This window comes from Ursus maritimus, unplaced genomic scaffold (assembly GCF_017311325.1).
Source record: "Ursus maritimus isolate PB19 unplaced genomic scaffold, ASM1731132v1 scaffold_8, whole genome shotgun sequence".
Classification (NCBI taxonomy): Eukaryota; Metazoa; Chordata; class Mammalia; order Carnivora; family Ursidae; genus Ursus; species Ursus maritimus.
The window spans coordinates 4,188,157-4,211,203 of record NW_024426996.1 but is presented as its reverse complement, the minus strand read 5'-3'; the positions used below and the strand labels follow the sequence as shown (position 1 = coordinate 4,211,203).

Below are 23,047 nucleotides of genomic sequence, written 5' to 3'. Positions count from 1 at the left end.
ATAAAACATTTTCATCTTCAGGAGAGCAGCGTTTTACATTTTGGAACATCTATTATTTGTAGACAATAGCATATATAAAGTTGTAGAGACAACTTAGATTGAAATAATTTAAAGTGAGTTTACAACAAGTAATTAATAATGTCTCTCTGCTTTGGTACATAGTTGGTACTCGGTAAATATTTCTTGATTGCCTAACCCCAAACAAAGGTTTACAAGTCTAAGATATAAATTTCTTTGGAACAAATAATCATAAAATTAGACAAACTTAATAAACTTAATAGAAAGACTTAGTCTTCTAAAAGACTGATAAAAAATATCAAGAACTGTATCAAGAAAATGAGTATAGTTTAAGCAACACAGATATCACAGAAGAAATGGAGAGAAGAGAGCAGCTCTCTTCAATGCGTAATAAAAGAATGAAAGTGAGAATGCAAAATGTGTGAGAATATTATCCACTAAAGGGAAATGTACACAACTGTGAAAATATATGGCAATAATTAGTATAGTTTAAAATCTTGCTAATCTGGGCTAAAAATAAAAGACAGTCTTTTTAAAACAGGAAATAATGTGTTTCTTTTGAAGCCCACATGTATTAAAATGCAACTGAAATCAAGAACTATTTCTTTGTTACACCCTTAAAGAAAACCAACAAACCATGAAAGAAAGACAAGAATGGATCAGAGAAAACCTTCAGAAACAACCACAAAACAAGTAAGATGGCAACAAATACATATCTATCAGTAATTACTTTGAATACAAATGGACTAAAAACACTTAAATCAAAAGATATAAGGTGACCAACTGAATAGATAAAAAAACAAGACCCATGTATATGTTGCCTACAAGAGACTCACTGCAGACCTAAAGACACCTACAGATTGAAAAGGAGGTGATAGAAAAACATTTATCATGTAAATGGATATCAAAAGAAAACCAGGCTAGCAATAGTTATATCGGACAAAATAAACTTAGAGACTGTAACAAGAGACAAAGAAGGACACGATATAATAATAAAAGGGACAATCCAACAAGAAACTATAACAATTGGAAATATGTATGCACCCAACATGGGAGCCCCCAAATACATAGAACACTTAATAACAAGCATAAAGGAAATAATGGATAGTAATACAATAATAGTAGGGGACTTTAACACCCCACCTACATTGACAGGCAGATCATCCAAACAGAAAATCAACAAGGAAACAGTGACTTGAATGACACACTAGACCAGATGGATTTAACAGATATATTCTGAACATTCCATCCTAAAACAGCAGAATGCACATTTCTTTTAAGTGCACATGGAGCATTTTCCAGAATAGATCACATATGAGGCCACAAAACAAGTCTCAACATATTAAAAAAAAAAAAAAAGTCATACTATGCATTTTTTTCTGGCCACAATGCTATGAAATTAGAAATCAAACGTAAGAAAAAAATCTAGAAATAGCACAAACACAGGGAGGTTAAATAACATGCTACTAAACAATGAACCGGTCTACCAAGAAATGAGAGCACAAATCAAAAATTACATGAAAATGAAAACAAAATGGTCCAAAATGTTTGGGATGCAGCAAAAGTGGTTCTAGAAGGAAGTTTACAGCAACACAGGCCTACCTCAAGAAGCAAGAAAAATCTCAAATAAATAACCTAACCTTACACCTAAAGGAGCTAGAAAAAGAAGAACAAATGAAAGCCAAACCCAACAAAAGGAAGGAAATAATAAAGATTAGAGCAGAAATAAATGATATAGAAACTAAAAAAAACAATAGACCAGGTCAATGAAAAGCAGGAGCTGGTTCTTTGAGGGAGAAAAAATAAAATAAAATAAAATTGATAAACCTCTGGCCAGAATTATCAAGAAAAAAAAAAGAGAAAGGACTCAAAAAAAAAAAATCACAAATGAGAAATAACAACCAACACCACAGAAATACAAACAATTATAAGAGAATATTATGAAAAACTATACACCAACAAATTAGACAAACTAGAAGAAATGGATAAATTCCTAGAAACATATATATACAAAACTTGAAACAGAAAGAAATAGAAAATTTGAGCTGACCGATAACCAGTAAAGAAATTGAGTCAGTATTCAAAAAATCCAAACAAACAAAAGTCCAAGACCAAATGGCTTCACATGGGAATTCTACCAAACATTTAAAGAAGAATTAATACCTATTCTTCTCAAATTATATTCCAATAGGGAAACTTCCAAATTCTTTCTATGAAGCCCACATTACCATGATAACAAAATTAGATAAAAACACCACAAAAAAAAAGAGAACTACAGGCCAATATCTCTGATGAACAAGATGTAAAAATCCTTAAAATACTAGCAAACTGAGTCCAACAATATGTTTAAAAAAATCATTCACCATGATCAAGTGGAATTTATTCCTGGGTTGCAAGGGTGGTTCAGTATTCACAAACCAATCAACGTGATACATCATTCCAATAAGAGAAAGGATAAGAAACATATGATCATTTCAATAGATGCAGAAGAAAGCATTTGACAAAGTACCATATCCATTCATAATAAAAGCCCTTAACAAAGTGGGTTTAGAGGGAACATATCTCAGAATAATAAAGACTATATATGAAAAACTCACAGCTAACATCATCCTTAATGGGGACAAACTGAGATCTTTCCCCCTAAGGTCAGGAAAAGATAAGGATGTACACTCTCGCCACTTTTACTCAACATATACTGTAATCTTAGCCACAGCAATCAGACAACACAAAGAAATAAAAGGCATCCAAACTGGTAAGAAAGAAGTAAAACTTTCATTATTTGCAGATGACAGTGATAGAATGTACAGAAAATCCTAAAGACTCCACCAAAAAACTGCTAGAACTGATAAATGATATTCGGTCAAGTTGCAGGATACAAAATAAATCTATAGAAATCTATTGCATTTCTATACACCAATAATGAAGCAGCAGACAGAGAAATCAAGAAAACAACCCCGTTTGTAAATGCACCAAAAATAGTAAGATACCTAGGAATAAACTTAATGAAAGCAGTGAAAGACCTGTACTCCAAAAACTACAAAATATTGATGAAAATAATTGAAAATGACACCAAAAAATTGCAAGACATTCCACATTCATGGGTTAGAAGAACAAATATTGTTAAAAAGTCTATGCTACCTAGAGGAATCTAGACATTCCATGCAATCCCTATTAAAATACCCTCAACTTTTTTCACAGAGCTGGAACAAATCATCCTAAAATTTGTATGGAACAAGAAAAGATCCTGAATAGCCAAAGGAATGTTGAAAAAGAAAACCAAAGCTGGTGGCATCAAAATCCCGGACTTCAAGCTCTATTACAAAGGCACTATCATCAAGACAGTACGGTACTGGCACAAAAACAGACACATGAATCAATGGAACAGAATAGAGAACCCAGAAATGTACCCTCAACTCTATGTCAACTAATCTTCCACAAAGCAAGAAAGAATATCCAATGGAATAAAGACAGTCTCTTCAACTAATGGTGTTGGGAAAATTGGACAGCCACATGCAGAAGAATGAAACTGGACCATCTCCTTACACCATACGCAAAAATAGACTCAAAATGGATGAAAGACCTAAATGTGAGACAGGAACCCATCAAAATCCTTGAGGAAAACACTAGCAGCAACCTCTTCAACCTTGGACACAGCACATCTCCAAAGGTAAGGGAAACAAAAACAAAAATGAATTATTGGGGCTTCACCAAGATAAAAAGCTTTTGTACAGCAAAGGAAACATTTGACAAAACCAAAAGACAACCGACAGAATGGGAGAAGATATTTGCAAATAACATGTCAGATAAAGGGCTACTATCCAAGCCCTATAGAGAACTGATCAAACTCAACACCCAAAGAACAATAATCCAATCAAGAAATGGGCAGAAGACATGAACAGACATTACTATCCAAATGGCCAATAGACACATGAAAAAATGCTCAACATCACTTGGCATCAGGGAAATACAAATCAAAACCACAATGAGATACCTCCTCACACCAGTCAGAATGGCTAAAATTAACAAGTCAGGAAACAGCAGATGTTGGTGAGGATGCGAAGAAAGGGGAAGCCTCCTACACTGTTGGTGGGAATGCAAGCTGGTACAGACACTCTGGAAAACAGTATGGAGGTTTCTCAAAAAGTTGAAAATAGAGCTACCCTACGACCCAGCAATTGCACTACTGGGTATTTACCCGAAAGATACAAATGAGTGATACAAAAGGGCAGCTGCACCCCAATGTTTATAGCAGCAATGTCCACAATGGCCAAACAATGGAAAGAGCCCAGATGTTCATCAACAGATTAATGGATAAAGAAGATGTGGTATCTATATACAATGGCATACTACCCAGGCATCAAAAAGAGTGAAATCTTGCAATTTGCAACATGGATGGAACTCGAGAGTATTATGCTAAGGGAAGTAAGTCAATCAAAGAAAGACAATTATCATATGATCTCACTGATATGTGGAAATTAAGAAACAACACAGAGGATCATAGGGGAAGAGAAGTAAAAATAAAACAAGACGAAATCAGAGAGGGAGACAAACCATAAGAGACTCTTAAGCATAGGAAACAAACAGGGTTGCTGGGATAACTGGGAGATGGACATTAAGGAGGGCATGTGATGTAATAAGCACTGGGTTATTATATAAGACTGATGAATCACTGACCTCTACCTCTGAAACCAATAATACATTATATGTTACTTGAATTTAAATAAAAGTAAATAAATTTTTCTAAAAAAGAACACTAAAATATCTATTATAAATATTTTCCATATGTTCAACAAGGTAGAAGAAAGATGAACATGATAAGGAGATAAAGGGAAGATATAAAAATACTAAAATCAAACTTCTGAAATGAAAAGTACACTGATATGGGGCACCTGGCTGGCTCAGTCAGAAGGGTGTGCAACTCTTGATCCAGGGTCATGAGTTCAAGTCCCACATTGGGTATAGAGATTACTTAAATAATAACTTATAAAAAAAAAAAGTACACTCATAGGGTTAATGACAAATTTTATGTGAGTTAATAACAGACATTTTTTTCTCAATTCTTAATCTCTTTAAAAATAACTATTTATAGTAAAAATAATTTCAAGTTATTGTGACATTATATAGCATATATAGAAGTAGAATATATGATCACAATAGCACCAAAGATGAGATGGGAGAAATGGAAGCAAACTCTTGTAAGGTTCATATACTATATGTGAAGTGATACAATATTATTTGAAGGTAGACTGTGATAGGTTAGAGATGTATATTGTAAAACCCAGAGCAACCACTAAAAAATAAAGAAGTGTACCTAGTAAAAACAACTAAATTCATTCAACAAAGGTAGGGATAAAAGCTAAGAGAAACAAAGAAGAGATTAAATAAATAGAAAAACAAACATCAAGAAAGTAAATTTAAACACAACAACATTAATAATTAAATTAAATAGAAAAGTTCTAAACACCCCAATATAAAAGGCAGAGATTGTCAACTGGATAAAAACGTAAGACCTAACCTTATGCTGTCTACAGAAAACCCTCATAACACATAAAGACATAGAAGTTAAAAATAAAAGGATGGAAAAGATACACCATGCATCCATGAATCAAAGGAAGCTGGAGTGACTATAGTAAAATCAGACAAAGCAGATTGTAGAACAACGAATACTAGAAATAAGAGAGACGTTGCATTATGATAAAGGGGTCATTTCATCAACAGGATTTAATAATCCATAAAGATCAGCAAGGAAATGATTGCCACAAAAATCAGAACAGAGTTTACCTGTAGGGGAGAAGAAAGAAGGTATAATTGAAAGGGAAATTGGGCAATGTTATATTTCTTATTTACTTTTGATGCCATAATTTTTATGCAATTTTCTACATAAGCGTTTAATCTTACAAGTAAAAGTTTTTTGGGTTTTATTTAAATTTAGGTTCATACAACATGACGTAATGTGAGATAAATATGAAAACTAAGAAAGCTAAGTTCAGACTAGTTCTTAAGGCAGCTGTCCTGACACCATGGCAGAGATTCTAACTCAATCTACCTAAACAAGTGTGAAATTAATTGCGAAATACTGAAATTCATAGAAAAATGGAAAAGAAAAAACACACAATAGCCCCATGTATTCAAGAAAGCCAGTACTCATAAAATCTTCATTGAAGCTTTCCAAAATTATATAGAATCTTTCATCAATAAGCTAAAAGTTTATATGAAATACTGACCTCAAGTAAAACCACAAGAAAATTATTTACACTGATTAGCTCCATGAAAGAAGGGACTTGTCTGTTTTACTCATAATTGTATACATACTGTTTACATTTAGAGTGGCAAACTGTCCTAGCGTGCTCAGGACACAGAACTTTTAGTGCTAAAACCACATACCCACATAAATCAAGATGTCTGGCCACCCTATCAGAGTGCTCTGCATATTAATCAATAAACATAGAATCATAGTTGATATTCTAAACTACACTTTTAGTCTTTTCATTCAACAATAGTGAATACTTTGTTGTTGTGTGGAGAGAGGCAGTGAGGGTATAATCATAAATAAGCTAAAACTCTGGCCTCCAATAGTGGGAAAGCCAGAAAAATAAATAATTATACTACAAACAGCACTGCCAATAATTAAGATACAAAATATAGGAGAAGAAGGTTCTGGGGAATGAGGGTTAGTGGAGTATGAGATAAAAGGGTTGACTTGGGACATATGGATGTATTGGCACGTGAAGTGCAACAATGAATGATAAATCAAACTGTCAGGTAGAAAGAAGAAATATAGAATACAGGAGAAGGAAAGATATGAAAAGAAAGAAACAAGTTCAGTTTGAGAAATATTGAGTTTGAGGCACCAGCAGCAGGAGATAAATCAAACTGGCATGAAGCAATAAAAGTTAGTCCATTCGGAGAAAGAAGGTGGGCAGCATGTGATTAAAGGGCAAGTTCTACAGCCACAGCTACTGCCACAAAACAAAAAGGTCATTCTTCATATAAAAGCAATAACTAGACCTTTGAAACATACTCATCTTCAGGGACATCAACATATACAGCAATCACATATATATTGTTTATTTAAGCTTAAAAACAGAGTGCATTCCCTGAGGTGGTCTCCCTAAATTCAGACTGGCTAATAAGATAAATTATTATTGGTGGCATAAGCTCATAGGCACGAGTGCAAGACCATGGACGGCTCATGCTTCTGTGGCAGGCAAAGTTAACCACTCCTCCATCAAAGAAGAAATCTGAGAAAGAATATATTTAGGAGCTGGTGTTACCCAGCTTAGATAACTGATATAGAACCAATATAGATAACTAATATACAGCTGATGTAGGGTGCCATTTATTAAAATCAAGTTCAAAAAGCAATTAAATTCTCCTTAGCACAATATGCCAGGAGAAGTCACATTACTAAAAGGACTATGTTTTTATCATATTCTACTAGGCAGTTGTCTCTAGGGAAAATTTGCTTTGATGAGAAAAAACATCCTTCCTTCTTAGATAAATGTGAGAAACTCAGGAATAGCTCTCAATAATCTGGAATTGGAATATCCATTCTCTCTCCTACTCATGAAATCAGAGCAGCTCAGTCCTGTTCTTTTTAGGCTGCAAATCCTGGGTTGAAAAGAGTCTCTCCGATTAAATGGATGAAGGCTTAGGCAATGAAGTTTGCAGACTGGGGTGAAAAGAACTTCCTGAAGAAAATGTGAAGATAATACACTGGAGGACTGACCAAGCCAGCTACAGTAATAGGAGAGTGGTAATTAGGAAACAGAAAAGTTAGGAATAAAGAGTATTTGCATCCTTCTTTTGAAGATCTAAGACTCTAAGTTCCTCTGCTCTTCTGTGGTTCAAGGTAACAAGTTATATAAAGTCCCAACATCTATTCTTCCTACATCATACTGACCCTTAATTGAAATAACTGTGTATATTTCTGCATAGTCTGGTGTGTCGCTGATATTAAAGAGAGGTAAAGCAGAATGAACCTAGGGAAGAGATAATAGCTACTTTAAATTATCCAGGAAAGGGGCCCCTGTGCGGCACAGCAGTTAAGTGTCTGCCTTCGGCTCAGGGCATGATCCCGGCGTTATGGGATCAAGCCCCACATCAGGCTCCTCTGCTGTGAGCCTGCTTCTTCCTCTCCCACTCCCCCTGCTTGTGTTCCCTCTCGCGCTGGCTGTCTCTATCTCTGTCGAATAAATAAATAAAATCTAAAAAAAAAAAAAAAAAAATTATCCAGGAGAGAAATGATACCTGTACCTTCTATTAATTATCAGCATGTTGTTGCTGAGTATTGCTAAAACAGGGCTCAACAGTATACAGCTGCTCTGAGTTGCCAAGCATAGACTTTCCTAGTTTCTTTCACAAGTCAGCAAGGCGAAAATCTATAAAACAGTAAAAGGAGGGCCTTGCAACACCCCACTTACAGCTCTCTAAGCAGAGTTCACATAAGTCATGTAGCAAGTTTTTAATTCTATGTGTAGCTCGTTAGATATTTTTTAAAATTTTATTCCAAGAATTACTCTTTCTTATTTTTTTAAAATTAAGCATCTATGTGTTACAGTATTGAGCTAAAAACTGAGAGTAACAGTAAAGATCATGGCTATTGCCCCCAAAAGAATCACATTTAATGTGGCATCCAGATAAGTTAACAGATAATTAAGATATAGTACCAAAGTGCTGTGAAAGTGTCAGTAAAGAGTCAAAGAAAGACTTGAGAAATAGCAGTCACAGAGTAATTTCACTTTACCTGAGTCTGAAAGAGTAGGTAGGACTCAGACAGATGAGGAAGGAAGGAACAGCATACTGGGCAAAGTATCAGCAGCTACAAAAGCATGGAGGTGAGTGAGCATGAATTTCTAGAAAATGCAGAGTTGAAACTGCTGATATGTATGTGGGGTAAGTGCTGGGTGTGGGTGAGAGAGAATGTGGGAGGCCAGGTAAGGGATCAGACCATGAAGAATCTTATGCACTATGCTAAATAGTTCAGATTTTAACCTTGGTGTTAAAAGGATTTTTTTTATAATGATTTTTTATTATATTAAAAAGGATTTTTTTTTAACAAATAACATAATTATATCTTAGGAAGATCATTTTAGCCATAAGAGAGAAGTAAGGAACTGAAATAGAGGAAAATCAGTAATATTTTATTGGTTTAATTCAGAATAGAAATAATGAGTCCTGAACAGTCAAGGGCAGGTATATGAAGAAAGGGAACTAATTTAAGAGACAATGAGAAGATAGAATCAATAGATCTTTTTTTTTTTTTAAGATTTTATTTATTTATTTGACAGAGAGAGACACAGCCAGCGAGAGAGGGAACACAAGCAAGGGGAGCAGGAGTGGAGCAGGGAGCCCGACGAGGGACCCTGAGATCACGCCCTGGGCTGAAGGCAGACGTTTAACGACTGAGCCACCCAGGCGCCCCAGAATCAATAGATCTTAATGATCAATAAGCATGGTCAGTCAGGGAAGTCTAGAATAATTCCAAAGTTTAAAATTTATAATTGACTTATAGGGAATTTTTCAAAGGGGCTAGTAATGATGGGGAAAATGATGAACTGAGATACTTGGGAGTTTCAGATGCCAGAGACTACCCAGTAAAGATGTCCAAAAAAGTAATAGCAATGAGAAGGCCCTAAGATCAGGAGAAAGTTAATCTTATCACCTATATCTCTAAAGACTTTCTTCTGGGATTCATCAGAATCAGAATAGGGATAGTAGGTAAAGCTATGGATTTGAACAAGAAAGTGCACAAGAAAAGAAACCAGCAAAGGAGAGAAAATACACTATATAAACATTTAAAAGACATTAAGAAAAATAATCTTTAAAGAAGACAATGAAGGATTGATTGCCAAGGGAAAAAATGACAGCCTGATTCAACATTTAACAAATGTTTATTAGGTCCTAACCATGCATCAAGTACTGTTTTAAGACAATAACTGGAAAAAGAATGAGAAAAAAATGATGATGTTACAGATACCACGGAAAGAAATATTTCTAAAGACAATGTTCAGCCGCGTCAAAATAAAATCAGGATTCAAAACATCACAGGTATAAGTATTTTGGGTGGTGGTTGGTGGTTAATATATTGTTAGGGAGGTTAATGTTTATAACAACTCAATTGTATTAAATACTGACATAGGCTCCAAGAACACTGATATTGATATCAGATGAGAAAAGCAGTAAAATTCAAAAATTAAAACAATGACAAATCTGCACTCCACCCAAAGAAACCTAAGTCAACCTAATATCCTAATGTCATTAGTCATTTAAACACAGTAATGGAATTTGTTTAAAAATATATAGTGTAACAATAGGGGAAATGCAGATTAACATGGGAAAAACTATAATTAGGATGGTAGTAAGCTCCACAAAATCATCAAATTAGAAAAAGCAGAAAGCAAATTATAAGTGTTTGTTAAATGTTTCCCCTAAGTCACTAACTGCAAACAAGTGAGAGAAAATAATTATTGCAAGTAATTATTTAAACTATCCATTACAACTCCATCTCTTCAAGTATAGCTTTTTTTTTCTCTCCAAAATGTGGGCTCTCATTAGTATGTTCAAAAAGAAGACTGATATGGTCAGTTAAGAAGCATCCATCAGGGGCGCCTGGGTGGCACAGCGGTTAAGCGTCTGCCTTCGGCTCAGGGCGTGATCCCGGCGTTATGGGATCGAGCCCCACATCAGGCTCCTCTGCTATGAGCCTGCTTCTTCCTCTCCCACTCCCCCTGCTTGTGTTCCCTCTCTCGCTGGCTGTCTCTATCTCTGTCAAATAAATAAAAATCTTTAAAAAAAAAAAAAAAAAGCATCCATCAAAAAGTACACGAGACTATCTTTAAACCATACTGCAAACTAGAAATATAAAAGTTACATCTTAGTAAATCAAGTGTCTCTGGCTAATGGTTGCAAAAGTGTGTGAAGCAGGCAGAATTACAAAGAAAAGAAACAGTAGACGGTAAGAAATAACACAGGATTTGGAGACTTATATAGTCACCAGAGACAGGAAATCAAAATCCTAGATCTAACCCGTACAATTGAACGTAGGATGGAGATAACCATTGTAGCATCAAAAGTCCTAGCCATACGCTTACTGACCTTGTAAAATGTGACAAATGATTTTACCAGTTATCACCTGTAAAATTAGGAGAGTATTTTCCCTATTTTATGTTTTGTTACACTTACGAAGTGGTACCATTATGTTTAACAAGCACACAGAAACGGGCCTGGCTGAAAGTGAGGGGCCTGTCACAGCGGCTTGCCTTTCCCTACCTCTTACCTGTTGCCTGCTGCTTCAGGAAAGGTACCTGGTAGGATCCAGGACCCACATGCTCCTCAGTGCTGCCACCTTCAGCCAATCTAAGCAAGCGGGGAGCTCGATCATACATAATTGTGGGAAGGAGGGGCCGGGCGGGCGAAGCCGCAGCTGAAAAAGGGTAAAAACAAAGTGACTAGAGGTGTGGAGCAAAAGGAAGCTGACGACAGTATGAAGAGGGTCGAGCAGAACTTAAATAAATGGACGAGCTACCATAGAGGCTATGCCCCACCTGCTCGTTGGGGTCAGATTTCCCCTAGGTCAATTTATAGCCCCGTGGTAAAGTGAAAAGGAGCGCGACCAGGGATAAGATACCCCGCACAACCATCTATCCGTTCACCAGGCGAGCGTTGAGGTGCTCCACCAAGAAAGGAGATTAAAAAGTAGGCGCCAGTCCCTAACTTCCGGTCTTCTCTCCGCCCATTTCTCTCCGCCCCGGAAGTCTCTAGGAGCGAGGGGTCGAAGTGCTCCTCCCTGACCAAGCGCTCGGAGCATGCGTACTGTGCTGCGGGAGTCCCGCCTCGTTGCGCCCTGCGCGCACCGCGTTCCTGAACGATAGAGAGGGAGAGTTTTGGGAGTTCTGTTGCGGCGCCACCAGCTTTAAGTTTTGTGCTCGTTGGAAAAGCTCTAGAAAACACGTTAGAAGAGGTTAGAACCCGCTTGACTATGATCCCTTTCCGCTATAAACCAGTTAGAGCGGCAGGGAAGACACTAGCAAAAACTGTGAAAGAAAAAAAACATGCTCTCCAAGCAGAACCTCGGTTCTGCGAGCTCAGCGCCCACTCCTACTACAACTACGTTCACAACCACAGAGGAGAAAACACCTCTGCTCTATCGTACAGATACTCCAAACTACGAAGAGAATCTCAGGAAGTGGTGGTAACAAGAAACAGGGAACCCGAGGAAGGAGAGGAAAAGCTCACCAACCGAAGCAATGCAAAGGGCAGGTAACGGAAAGCAGTGTTTGTTGTCACATGCCAGGCAACGGCGACATTGACTTCTTACGCTGTTGAATACAAAGCAAGGGCTTGAAAAAGCCCAGTACACCCCCACCCTCACCCCCGAACCAATGGGTCTCTTAAACTCAGGCAAAAGGAACCTGGCTTGTGCAAAGGTCTTAAGGAGTCTGTCAGAATCCACCTTAAAGTGGTCTCTGGCTTTTTTTTTTTTTTTCCCCAGCAAGAATCCCTCCCACATTCTAATCACCCTTAAAGGCTTAAATAAATAACTGCCTTGACCATGCCTCACCCCCAAATGAGCTACAGTATTTACCTTGCATCTACTTCGGATTTTTACAGTATTTATATTCTGTAGAACATTTGATACCCAATTCCGTGGGTCATTTATTGTGACAATTGTTCTATATAGGTTGGAATACTCTCCAAGGCTATATGCTTCTCAAGGATATATCTGTAATACCTTTTTTTCTTCCTACTCAGTAGCTAGCTGAATATTTACTTTAAAAAACACATATTGGGAAAAATATATATATTGGCATATACTATAGACTGCTGCTAGGCTATGGGGATACAAAGATACAACAAAGTTCAGCCTCAAGCATTCTTTATGGAAGAGAGAAAGAGATGTGTATTAGCCATAATATGAGGTGACAAGAGAGATGTATAAAATAAAAAAATATTGCAGGACTTTGGAACCCACCTCTTCCTACTAAGTAATTAGATGCTGATCAGTAATCCTTTCTCGTTGACTTCATTTTTCCTTGCATGCTTGCAGAAAGCCTCATAGTTTTCTCAAAGTTATTTAAACCTTATTTTCCCAAGCTTCCACAGATAGCCATTGAGATCTAGAACACATGTACTATTAGATTTTATGATATAGTATGAAAAGAGTCACAAAAACAAAAGAGAAAAATCTGTGCTTTGGAAAATGATCCAGTGGTGCTGTAAATTAGCTTTCTATTGGTGGACATTCCTTAGGGACTTCATTTTCCCTTGACCCAAACAAGAATAGAAACCCAGAGCAAATTCAGGTCTGGGCCATCTTTGTAGCAGTCACTGGTGCAGACTGACAACCTCCTGGCTATTCATGTCTGTTGTGGCCTTGATTACTCTTTCCTTGAATAGATTTGGGTTTGAGATTGGGAATGGAAGTGATAAAGCAGGGTTTATCTGCTTTTAGTCTGATTTGATTTCTGCCAGTGAGCCTAATCTAATTTAGACAGAAGGAGTTCTTCATAAGGTCTATCCTAGCTCATTTGCAGATCTCTAAACAGGACTTTGTGACCTTAAGACCTTTGTACCAGCTACAAACACAGTGTTTTTCTATCTTGCCTGCCTCCTCAGTGCATGTTCTTTTCTCAAGGACCTCATAGAAGGGTAGCTGATGCATGGTAGGACTCTAATGTTGCTGGTCTTGTGGCCAGATCCTTTCTAAATAATACACCTTTGTCTTTAAATAAAGGTACAACCTCTACACTCTATAATTTTGTAATACTTGGAGTCTCTCAGAATCTCCATTCTTAACACAGAGTCTTTAAAAAGTTTTTAGTGTGAAAATCCGTCCTCTGTTTCCTTGATCACTGTGGCAGTTCTTTCTACCAGCTATTATTTCCTTCTTATGGTTCAGTAACAAATAAGGCACACCATATTTCAGAATTGGAAAATCTTTTTACATGAGAACAGTAAATCTTTTTCATTATCTCTCATTGTAGTAAATATTTCCTGAAGAGTTCAGAATGAATGTGCTGCAGAGAAAAATAAATACATTAACACAGAATTATAATTACATATAAAGACAAAATAAAGAATTTGGCTCAGTATTTCTCACTTCCTACAAAATAGTTTTAATGCTAATTATCCACCCTATACAACTATTTCCATGGTATTAGTAAGAAATGGAACCTATGTTTGAACTAAGATTTATTTGACTACAAAATTTGGGTTCTTTCCATTCTTCCATGTTGGCTACTGCTAGAATAAACTTTAAAATGAAGTTTGAATAAATCAGATTGATTCTTTATCAAATATGTTAGCTGCAATGAAGAACTCCATAGTCACCGATTTTTCCTTGTAACATTCTGTGGATTACATAGATAGCAGGCAATGTCTGGAGTATTGCATGAGGTGGAATTCTGCCTTCAATAGCTTTAAATGCTTTATAAATATTACAAAACTGAATTGGTTTGAAAACTAATTTCTTCAGCCCATTATGATTTGGTTTTCCATTGTTTTGCTTGTTGTAAAAATAAAAATCAAGTAATGGTAATACATTACTTGGCATGTGTTATACAACAGAATGTACTTTGTCAATGTTATTAGAGGTCACGTTGTAAGGTGATATGCATTCAAGTTAAAATGGTAAAAATACTTATATAATCCTTTGAAGCTTACAAAGTATATTTTATGTTCAGTATTTTGTTTAATATAAATTTATGTCTCTAAACTGCAGACTTCATATGATTCTAAAATATCAAAATTTCATAAAATGTGTTTAAAAAATTATACCATGTTATCAGTGACCACCTAATTTTTTTCACTTACATTTATTGAGCATCTATTATATGCTAGCACTGTGTGAAGCACCTTATATGAATAATCTAAATCATTTCTCATATAACTCATGAGGTAGGTTCTATTAATATCTTTATTAGTATGCTGAAAGCCATTAAATTTCTCACCCAATATCACATAGTTAATGAATAATGGAGCTGGATTTCAAGCTAGTAAGTTTAACTCTAGACTTGTTATCTTCTCTTTTTTTTTTTTTTTGAAGTATGCTCCAATGTGGGGCTTGAACTCATGACCCTGAGCTCGAAACCTGAGCTGATATCAAGAGTTGGACACTTAACTGAGTCCCCCAGACCCCCCTCTAGATCTGTTTTCATAGCCATTATAAGGGACATGTCCCCAGCTATGCTCTACTTTCACACCCAATAGTTTTTTCCTCAGTTCTTATTTGAGATTGGCTGTATGTTTGTTAATTCATCTAAAAAAGAATGTCTGGAGGTAGTCTTTCAGGAGTGATATGGTGGCTCCTTGATGGCAAGGAACCAGAATGCTCTATTATCCTGCTACATATCTTGATGTATGCCTCCCAGTCTGAGCTGAGCTCATGGTCTAAAAATTATCTGCTGGAGCTCCAGCCATTATAAGCAGCAGGAAGGGAAAATACAAGTATTCCCCCCTCCCTGTCAAAGAGACTTCCCAGAAGTAACACATAGAAACTACGTGCTTACATTTCATTGGCCCAAACTATGTCAAGAGGCACGTATAGCTATAAAAGAGGCTGGGAAACATAGCCTATCTCTGGGTATCAGGTTCTATTACTAAGGAGAAGGGAGTCCGTGTGAAGAGAAACACCTCTCAGTTTTTTCCACAATCACCCTTTTGGGAAATCTCCTTCCTTGGTGTCAAAGGTACCATAGTTTCCAGGTGCTCATTATACTTTTCCTGAACAGCACCTACTGTCTCCTCTAATTTTTTTTTCTCTCATTTTTCTTTCTCTCCCATCGTCTTCTCTCTTTCTCCCTTGGTAATCATTCATTCTCAAACCATGTATCCTCTTTGAGATTCAGGCATTTCCAAGTGTCTGCTCAACATTTAAATATAAGTGATCCATCATTACTTCAAATTAAGTATTCTCAAACCTTAATTCATTTTGTCTCTGGAAGGCCTGATCACACTCCTAATCTGTTTCTCTTCAGAAGAGCAATATCTTCCCATACATAAGGCTTAAAACCTCTTAGACTACTTCTATTCTTTGTGCTCCCACATCCAAACAGCTGCCAGTTCCATTGTTTCCACCTGTGATCTTTCTGAAATTCACCCCCACCACATTCTCGTTGTCATTTTGTTGATGCTCTCAACCCTACTGATTTGGTGTACTCTAACATCTCAAGTGGAATCCCTTTGGTAACCTGTTACAAGTTATCCCACACACTACAGGCTAATCTTCCTAAGTACAGTTTTGAAAATGTCACTCTCAAGCTCAGAAATCTCCTGTTGCTACTGTAAGCTTGGCACTGGGCGTTTCAAACAAGCCAGTCTACCTTTCCATTTCTGTATCTTCCAGCACTCCCCATTCACACAAGTTACATAATGTTCACACAAACCTTGCCATTTTCATTTCTGTGCTTTTGTTCAAGACTTTCTCTCTGCCTGGAAATGCCCTTCCTTCACTTCTTATCTATGAATGTTAAACTCTAGTGAATATCGTTTTTTAATTACAGCATTTAGATAGCACATTTTAAAGAGTACATTTTTAATGTTTGTTGAATATTTTAAAAGGATAGTAAAATATAAAATGAAACACCAGCAGAGCAGTATTACTTTTGATACCAGGTTAGTACTTTAAATTTAATGAGAACCAAAATTTGTGAATGTTATGAAACAACGAAAGAGTACTAGCTTCTTGAGAAAAAAAAAAAAAATGAACCATGATTTTAGTAATTATTCATCTCCTAAAAGTTTTCACAGACATCCACATTTGTGGGTAGTTTTTGTTTTTTTAAAAAGTATTGTTCTAAGGGAGCCTGGCTGGCTGGCAGTGGAGCATGCAACTCTTGATCTCAGGGTTGTGGGTTCGAGCCCCACATTGGGTGTAGAGATTACTTAAAAATAAAATCTTTTTTAAAAAAAAGAAATGCTAAGTGAAATAAGTCAAGCAGAGAAAGACAATTATCATATGATTTCTCTCATCTGTGGAACATAAGAACTAGGAAGATCGGTAGGTGAAGAAAGGGATAAAGAAAGGGGGAGTAATCAGAAGGGGGAATGAAGCATGAGAGACTATGGACTCTGAGAAACAAACTGAGGGCTTCAGAGGGGAGGGGGTGGGGGATGGGATAGACTGGTGATGGGTAGTAAGGAGGGCACATATTGCATGGTGCACTGGGTGTTATATGCAACTAATGAATCATCGAACTTTACATCAGAAACCAGGGATGTACTGTATGGTGACTAACATAATATAATAAAAAAACATTAAAAAAAAAAAAAAGAATTGTTCTGGGACACCTGGGTGGCTCAGTTGGTTAAGTTTCTGCCTTCGGCTCAGATCTTGATCCCAGGGTCCTGGGATCGAGTCCCACAATGGGCTCCTTGCTCAGCAGGAGCCTGCTTCTCCCTCTGCTTGCCACTCCCCCTGCTTGTGCACACACTCTGTCTCTCTGACAAAAATAAATGATTTTTTAAAAACTTAAAAAAGTATTGTTCTGAGGGGCACCTGGGTGGCTCAGTCAGTTAGGCATCTGCCTTTGGCTCAGGTCATAATCACAGAGTCGTGGCATCAAGCCCCACATCTAGCTCCCTGCTCATCAGGAAGCCTGCTTCTCCCTCTCCCTCTGGCGCTCCCACTGCTTGTGTTCTCTCGTTCTCAAGTGATTAAAAAAATCTTTTAAAAAAAAAGTATTCTGTCAGATAGAAGGATACCAAGAGGAAAAGTTTGGGAATTAAAGGAGCCAGCTTTTTCAGAGGTAGTACCAAGAATCACAGAGTTTTCTACTTGTTAGAGTGTATTAAGCATATCCATACTAGTAAGCACATCTGTACTAAAGTACCAATTATTAATATGAAGACATATAAGATCATATGTCTTAGTGAAAACATACTGGGTCAAGAGAAGTAGAAGATAAGCCACAGACTGGGAGAAAATATTTGTGAAAGACACATATGATAAAGCACTATTATTCAAAATATGCAAAGACTCTTAAAACTCAACAATAAGAAAACAAGCAACCCAATTTAAAAAATGGAAAAGAGACCTGAAGAAAAAATATATATAAGAAATATATAAGAAAATATATATCAAAGAAAATATACAGATGGCAAATAAGCATATGGCAAGATGTTTGACACCACATGTCATCAGGGAAATGCAAATTAAAACAAGATACTACTTATGTTGGGTTCTCCAGAGAAACAAAACCAATGAAATATATACATATAAGGAGAATTATTACAGGAATTGGCTCATGCAGTTATAGAGGCTGAAAAGTCCCACAATCTGCCATCTGCAAGGTGGAGAACCAGGAAAACTGATCATATTCAGTCCAAGTCCAAAGGCCTGAAAACCAGGGAAGTCAGTGGTCTAACTCCCAGTCCAAGGTTAAAGGCCTGAGAATTGGGGACCACTGGTATAAGTCCCAGAGTCTGAAGGCCCATGAATAAGGGGTTCAGATGTCCAAGAGCAGGAGAAGATGGCTATCCCAGCACAAGAAAAGAGAACATTTACATTTAACAAAACTTTGCGTTTTTGTTCCATTCATTCCCCCTGTGGATTGGATGATGCCTGCCCACATTGATGAGGGCAGATCTTCTTCACTCAGTCTACTGAATCAAATGCTAATGTCTTCTAGAAACACACCACAGACAAACCTAGAAATAATGTTTTACCAGCTTTCTGAACACTCTATAGGCCTGTCAAGTTGGCACATAAAATTAACCGTCATATTACTACACACCTATCAGAATGGCCAAAATCCAGAGTACTGACAATACCAAATGCCGACAAGGATGTAGAGCAATAGGACCATTTCTTGTGAGAATGCAAAATGATACACCACCTTGAAAGACAGTTTGGCAGTTTCTTACAAAATTAAACATACTCTTATCATACAATCCAGCAATCATGCTCCTTGGTACTTCCCAAAAGGAGTTGAAAATTAATGTCCACATAAAAACCTACACACTGATGTTTATAGCAGCTTTATTCTTTGGTTTGGGGAGGGTGGCAGGGAGTCCTTTTTAACTATTTAATGTGATGTGAAAGGTATGATGTGCTGATGCTCCATCATCTCAATAGAGAGTTCCCAGGAAGGGAAAAGGCTGAATTTTTTTTTAAAAATTAAAAAAAAAAAAAAACTTTAAAGAATTCAGCAGGGAGTTGATTACATTGCAGAAACATATCATCCTGTTTTGTGACATGTTAGAAACCTAAACCTTAGAGCTTTGTTTCCTCCACTGCATATAGGTCTGATCATTTCTGGCTAAAAATGGGGATTTGCTGGCATATTTCAGCCAACTTCTTCAGGTCTTTATCTGAATACACGATTGTTTCTTTGGTGCCAGCTACAGCAGGGGCCTCCCCCACCACACCAGGAAGTTACGACAGTGCTGTGTTCCCAGGCAACATAGGAGGCTTTATCATCCGAAGCAGGAGATGCCATGACTACACACGGGTGATTATCTAAACAGCCTGGCCTCATTGAAGCAACTCCCAGTGCGCTGGTCCAGAAGTCAAATTAAAAGCTCCAGGATATACCAACAGCTGCCAGCCCCTCTGTATGTAGATTTGTGCAAGCTCCACAAAGCAATGTCATAGCAGATGCCCAAGCCCACTCTGCAATAAGGATTATCAAATGTGGAAAAACTATCACCGGGACTCAATGCTTTAGACTTTCGAAATGTAATTTTCCCAGGAACATCAATGTCAAACAGATGGTGCTTTCTGTGCTCTACCAGTAAAATTCCATCAGGCCTAATATGGCACAGGTGTTGTATAATCTCCCAGCATCCTCTTCAAGAATGGAACCTCCAATGAGATATATGCTGCACTCCTTTGCTACTTCAGAAAGCTTCTGTGTGGCTTCACCAGGAATTTTCTGCACATGTTCAGGAAAATATTTCATGCCAAATGGAGAATTAAAGCATTCTGGTAGAGAAACTATTTTGACTCCTTCTGTTGCAGCCTCCCAGACAAGGCCACAAGCTTGAGTGAGGTTATCTGATTTGATGGAAGAAACCTGAAGTTGGATGAGGACCAAATGGAAAGTGGCCATGGCTCTCCCAGGTAGCACCATGGGTGGTGCAACAGAGCAGAGGTCTCTGGGTGGAGAGCCTATAGCAGCTTTATTCTTAATTGTCAAGTCTTGGAAGCAAGCAAGACATCTTTCAGTAGGTGAAGGGATATATCCAGTCGATGGAATGTTACTAAGCACCAAAAAGACATGAGCTATCAAGCCATGAAAAACATAAAAGAAACTTAAATGCTTATTACTAAGTGAAAAGGGCCATTCTGAAAAGGCTACATACTGTATGATTCTAGAAAAGGCAAAACTATGAAGAGAAAAGATCAGCTATTACCAGTTGCGGAGTAGGGAGATGAACAGGTGGAGCACAGGATTTTTAGCACAGTGAAAATACTCTGTATAATATTATAATGATGGCTATATGTCATTATACCTTTATCCAAATCCATAGTATATGCAACACCAAGAGTGAACCCTAATGTAAACTACGGACTTTAATGTGTCAATGTAGATTCATCCTCAGTTTAGGAAGAAAAAGTGCCATGCCGGTGAATGATGTTGATAATTGGAGAGATTATGTATGTGTGGGAACATGGGGTACATGTAAAATCTCTGTACCTTCATTTCAATTTTGTTGTAAAACTAAAAACACTCTAAAAAAGTAAGTCTTTTAAAAAAAAAAAGGATGTGAGGAAAAAAATTGGATAATCAGCTGATAATATCCATTTACCCCACTGTACTGTCATTATGATTCTTACATATGTAAAATGATGCTCCATAAATGCTTATTAAATTAAATCAAATTTCCAGGAATTTCAGTGAAATAATATGGTATTTAAAAAGTTAATTGAAAGAATGAGTCTTACACAGGGAATCTAGGAATGTAGTAACTTAAATATGACCTCTTTCCCCTCAACTACGAACTTTAATATATCTTTACACTCTCTTAAATAAAACCATTTCTGAGGTCTCTGGGCAGCCAGGGACAGGTAAAGGCTTGGATTCTATGAATGTTCCAGTAGAGAAAATAGAATAAAGCTTTCCTTCCACATGAGATAGGCATCATCTTCCACCACTTCCAAGATTTCTATCACTGAAGGTGCCTGTGGGGTGCCACCTGACCCCAGTAAGCTAACAAATAAAGATATAATACATCTAATACATCTATATAATAGATATATAATAGATTTAATACATCCATATAATCATCTAAAATGATATTCAGAGAGAAGAAGATCTTGTCAAAATAAACAGAATTCAGACCACTTTCTATAGGTGATAACAGAGACAGATGACCACTAATAAAATAATAAGAAGGTTAAGTATAGCACAGGAAAGAGATTCTGAAGCTAAACATATGATTTCCCAGCTGAACAATTACATAGATTAATTCAAAGAAAGTTTAGTCAGTGTTGAGACCCAAATAAGCTCGAGAGACCAAATGGAAGAAATATGTCAAAACAGAGAACAAAAAAATATAAAAATACAGAAATTTAGAGGAACAGATAAGAGACCTGGAAGATAGATCCAGAAGAATGAATATGCAAATAATAGGCATTCTTTTTTTTTTTTTTAATAACAGGCATTCTGAAAGCAGAAAAGATAATTGGGACATGGGAGGAAGTTAAAAAAAAAAAAAGAATCCTCAGAGTAAGACTTGAGCCTCTTTAGATTAAAAGGACGAAGATTGAGTTGGTATTAATGAAAAATAGCATACATCTGGATATAGCTGAAAAATTCTTATAGAAGAGACAGAATAAGTTACTTATAAATGGAAAAGATCAGAATGAAATTAGAACTCTCATTTTCAACACTGTAACATCATAGACAAAGGAAAAACATATGCAGATGACTAAGGGTAAAAAAGTGGATGGAAACCAAAAGAGCCTATGCCCAATAATAATTTTGTTCATGTGTCAGGGCATAAGTAAGACTGTGGATGTGTGAGAATTTAGAAAAGATGCTATTTGTTATTCACACATAGCAAATGAAGAGACTCATGAAATGGCTTTAACCAAAAAAGAAATTATCTATATAAAATTATATGAAAAGCCTCAAGGTAATGTATTTTCTTTACACAATAAAGAGGAGAGGAAATAATGTTTGTCAATGAACATTTTCTGTAAATATATCATAATTATATTTAAATATTAATACACAATAACAGACTGACCAACTACAACTGTTTGTATATGTTCTAAGTAAGGACTCTAGGAACTAAGATGACATAGCTGATGAAAAACTAATTTGCAGTCTGACAAATTATATAGAAAAAAACCAGGAATTTGGGGGATCTAGAGGAAGAGGTAACACAAAGTGTCATGGGGGTCATGGCTGATGAGAAAGAGAAGGAAAGAATAAAGAAAATGAAAATATTCTAGAGGCTTCATCTTACTTTGGAGAGAGACCAAGAGAAAAATAGAATGTTTTAGTAAGGAAAATTACTATCTTGTTTTCAAGTAATAGTGAAGAAATGTGTCTGATTTGGAGCACAGGAAAAGAGAGGTAACCAATAATAGAATGAAAATCTTATAATAGAACTTCCACATTACCAAAAAAAAATGGAATAAGTAATCACTAATACAAGCCAGCATAAATGCATAAAAGAAAAAAACAATGTAACATAAATAATAAAAAATTAAATAAAAGAAAATCAAGCATATGATCATTGCTCTAAGTATAAAGCATTAAGTTCTCCCACCAAAGATAGAGATAATCAGATTTAAAAATCTCATGGATGCTACTATTTCCAAGAATCAGTAAAACACATTGACAGTAAAGGAATGGGAAAATGATACCAGGGAAACTCAGACCCTGTTGAAGAAATAACCAACTATGGGAGATTTACGGTTAAAAGTACCAAACGAGACTTAGAGGGATACCAGCTAGTGATAAAAACGAAGTTTATGTATACTGTACACTTTAAACTTATACAGTGCTGCATGTCAGTTATAGCTCAAAAAAACTGGGGGAGAAAACCAAGTTTATGAAGATGATACAATAGTAGC

The 23,047-nt window shown here is 36.5% G+C and overlaps 1 protein-coding gene and 1 pseudogene across 1 annotated transcript in view; both read right to left on the bottom strand.

Annotated features, from left to right (window-relative positions):
* The window catches only part of STPG2 (sperm tail PG-rich repeat containing 2), a 298,036-nt gene extending 285,741 nt beyond the window's left edge, over positions 1–12,295 (bottom strand). Inside the window, exon 1 of the mRNA XM_040625315.1 lies at positions 11,297–12,295. Coding sequence (XP_040481249.1) covers positions 11,297–11,405 — 109 coding nt within the window. The 5' untranslated portion in view covers positions 11,406–12,295. The remainder of the gene's footprint in view (positions 1–11,296) is intronic.
* Positions 12,296–19,172: 6,877 nt separating this feature from the next.
* Positions 19,173–20,272, bottom strand: LOC103677976 (annotated as a pseudogene).
* Positions 20,273–23,047: the final 2,775 nt, after the last annotated feature.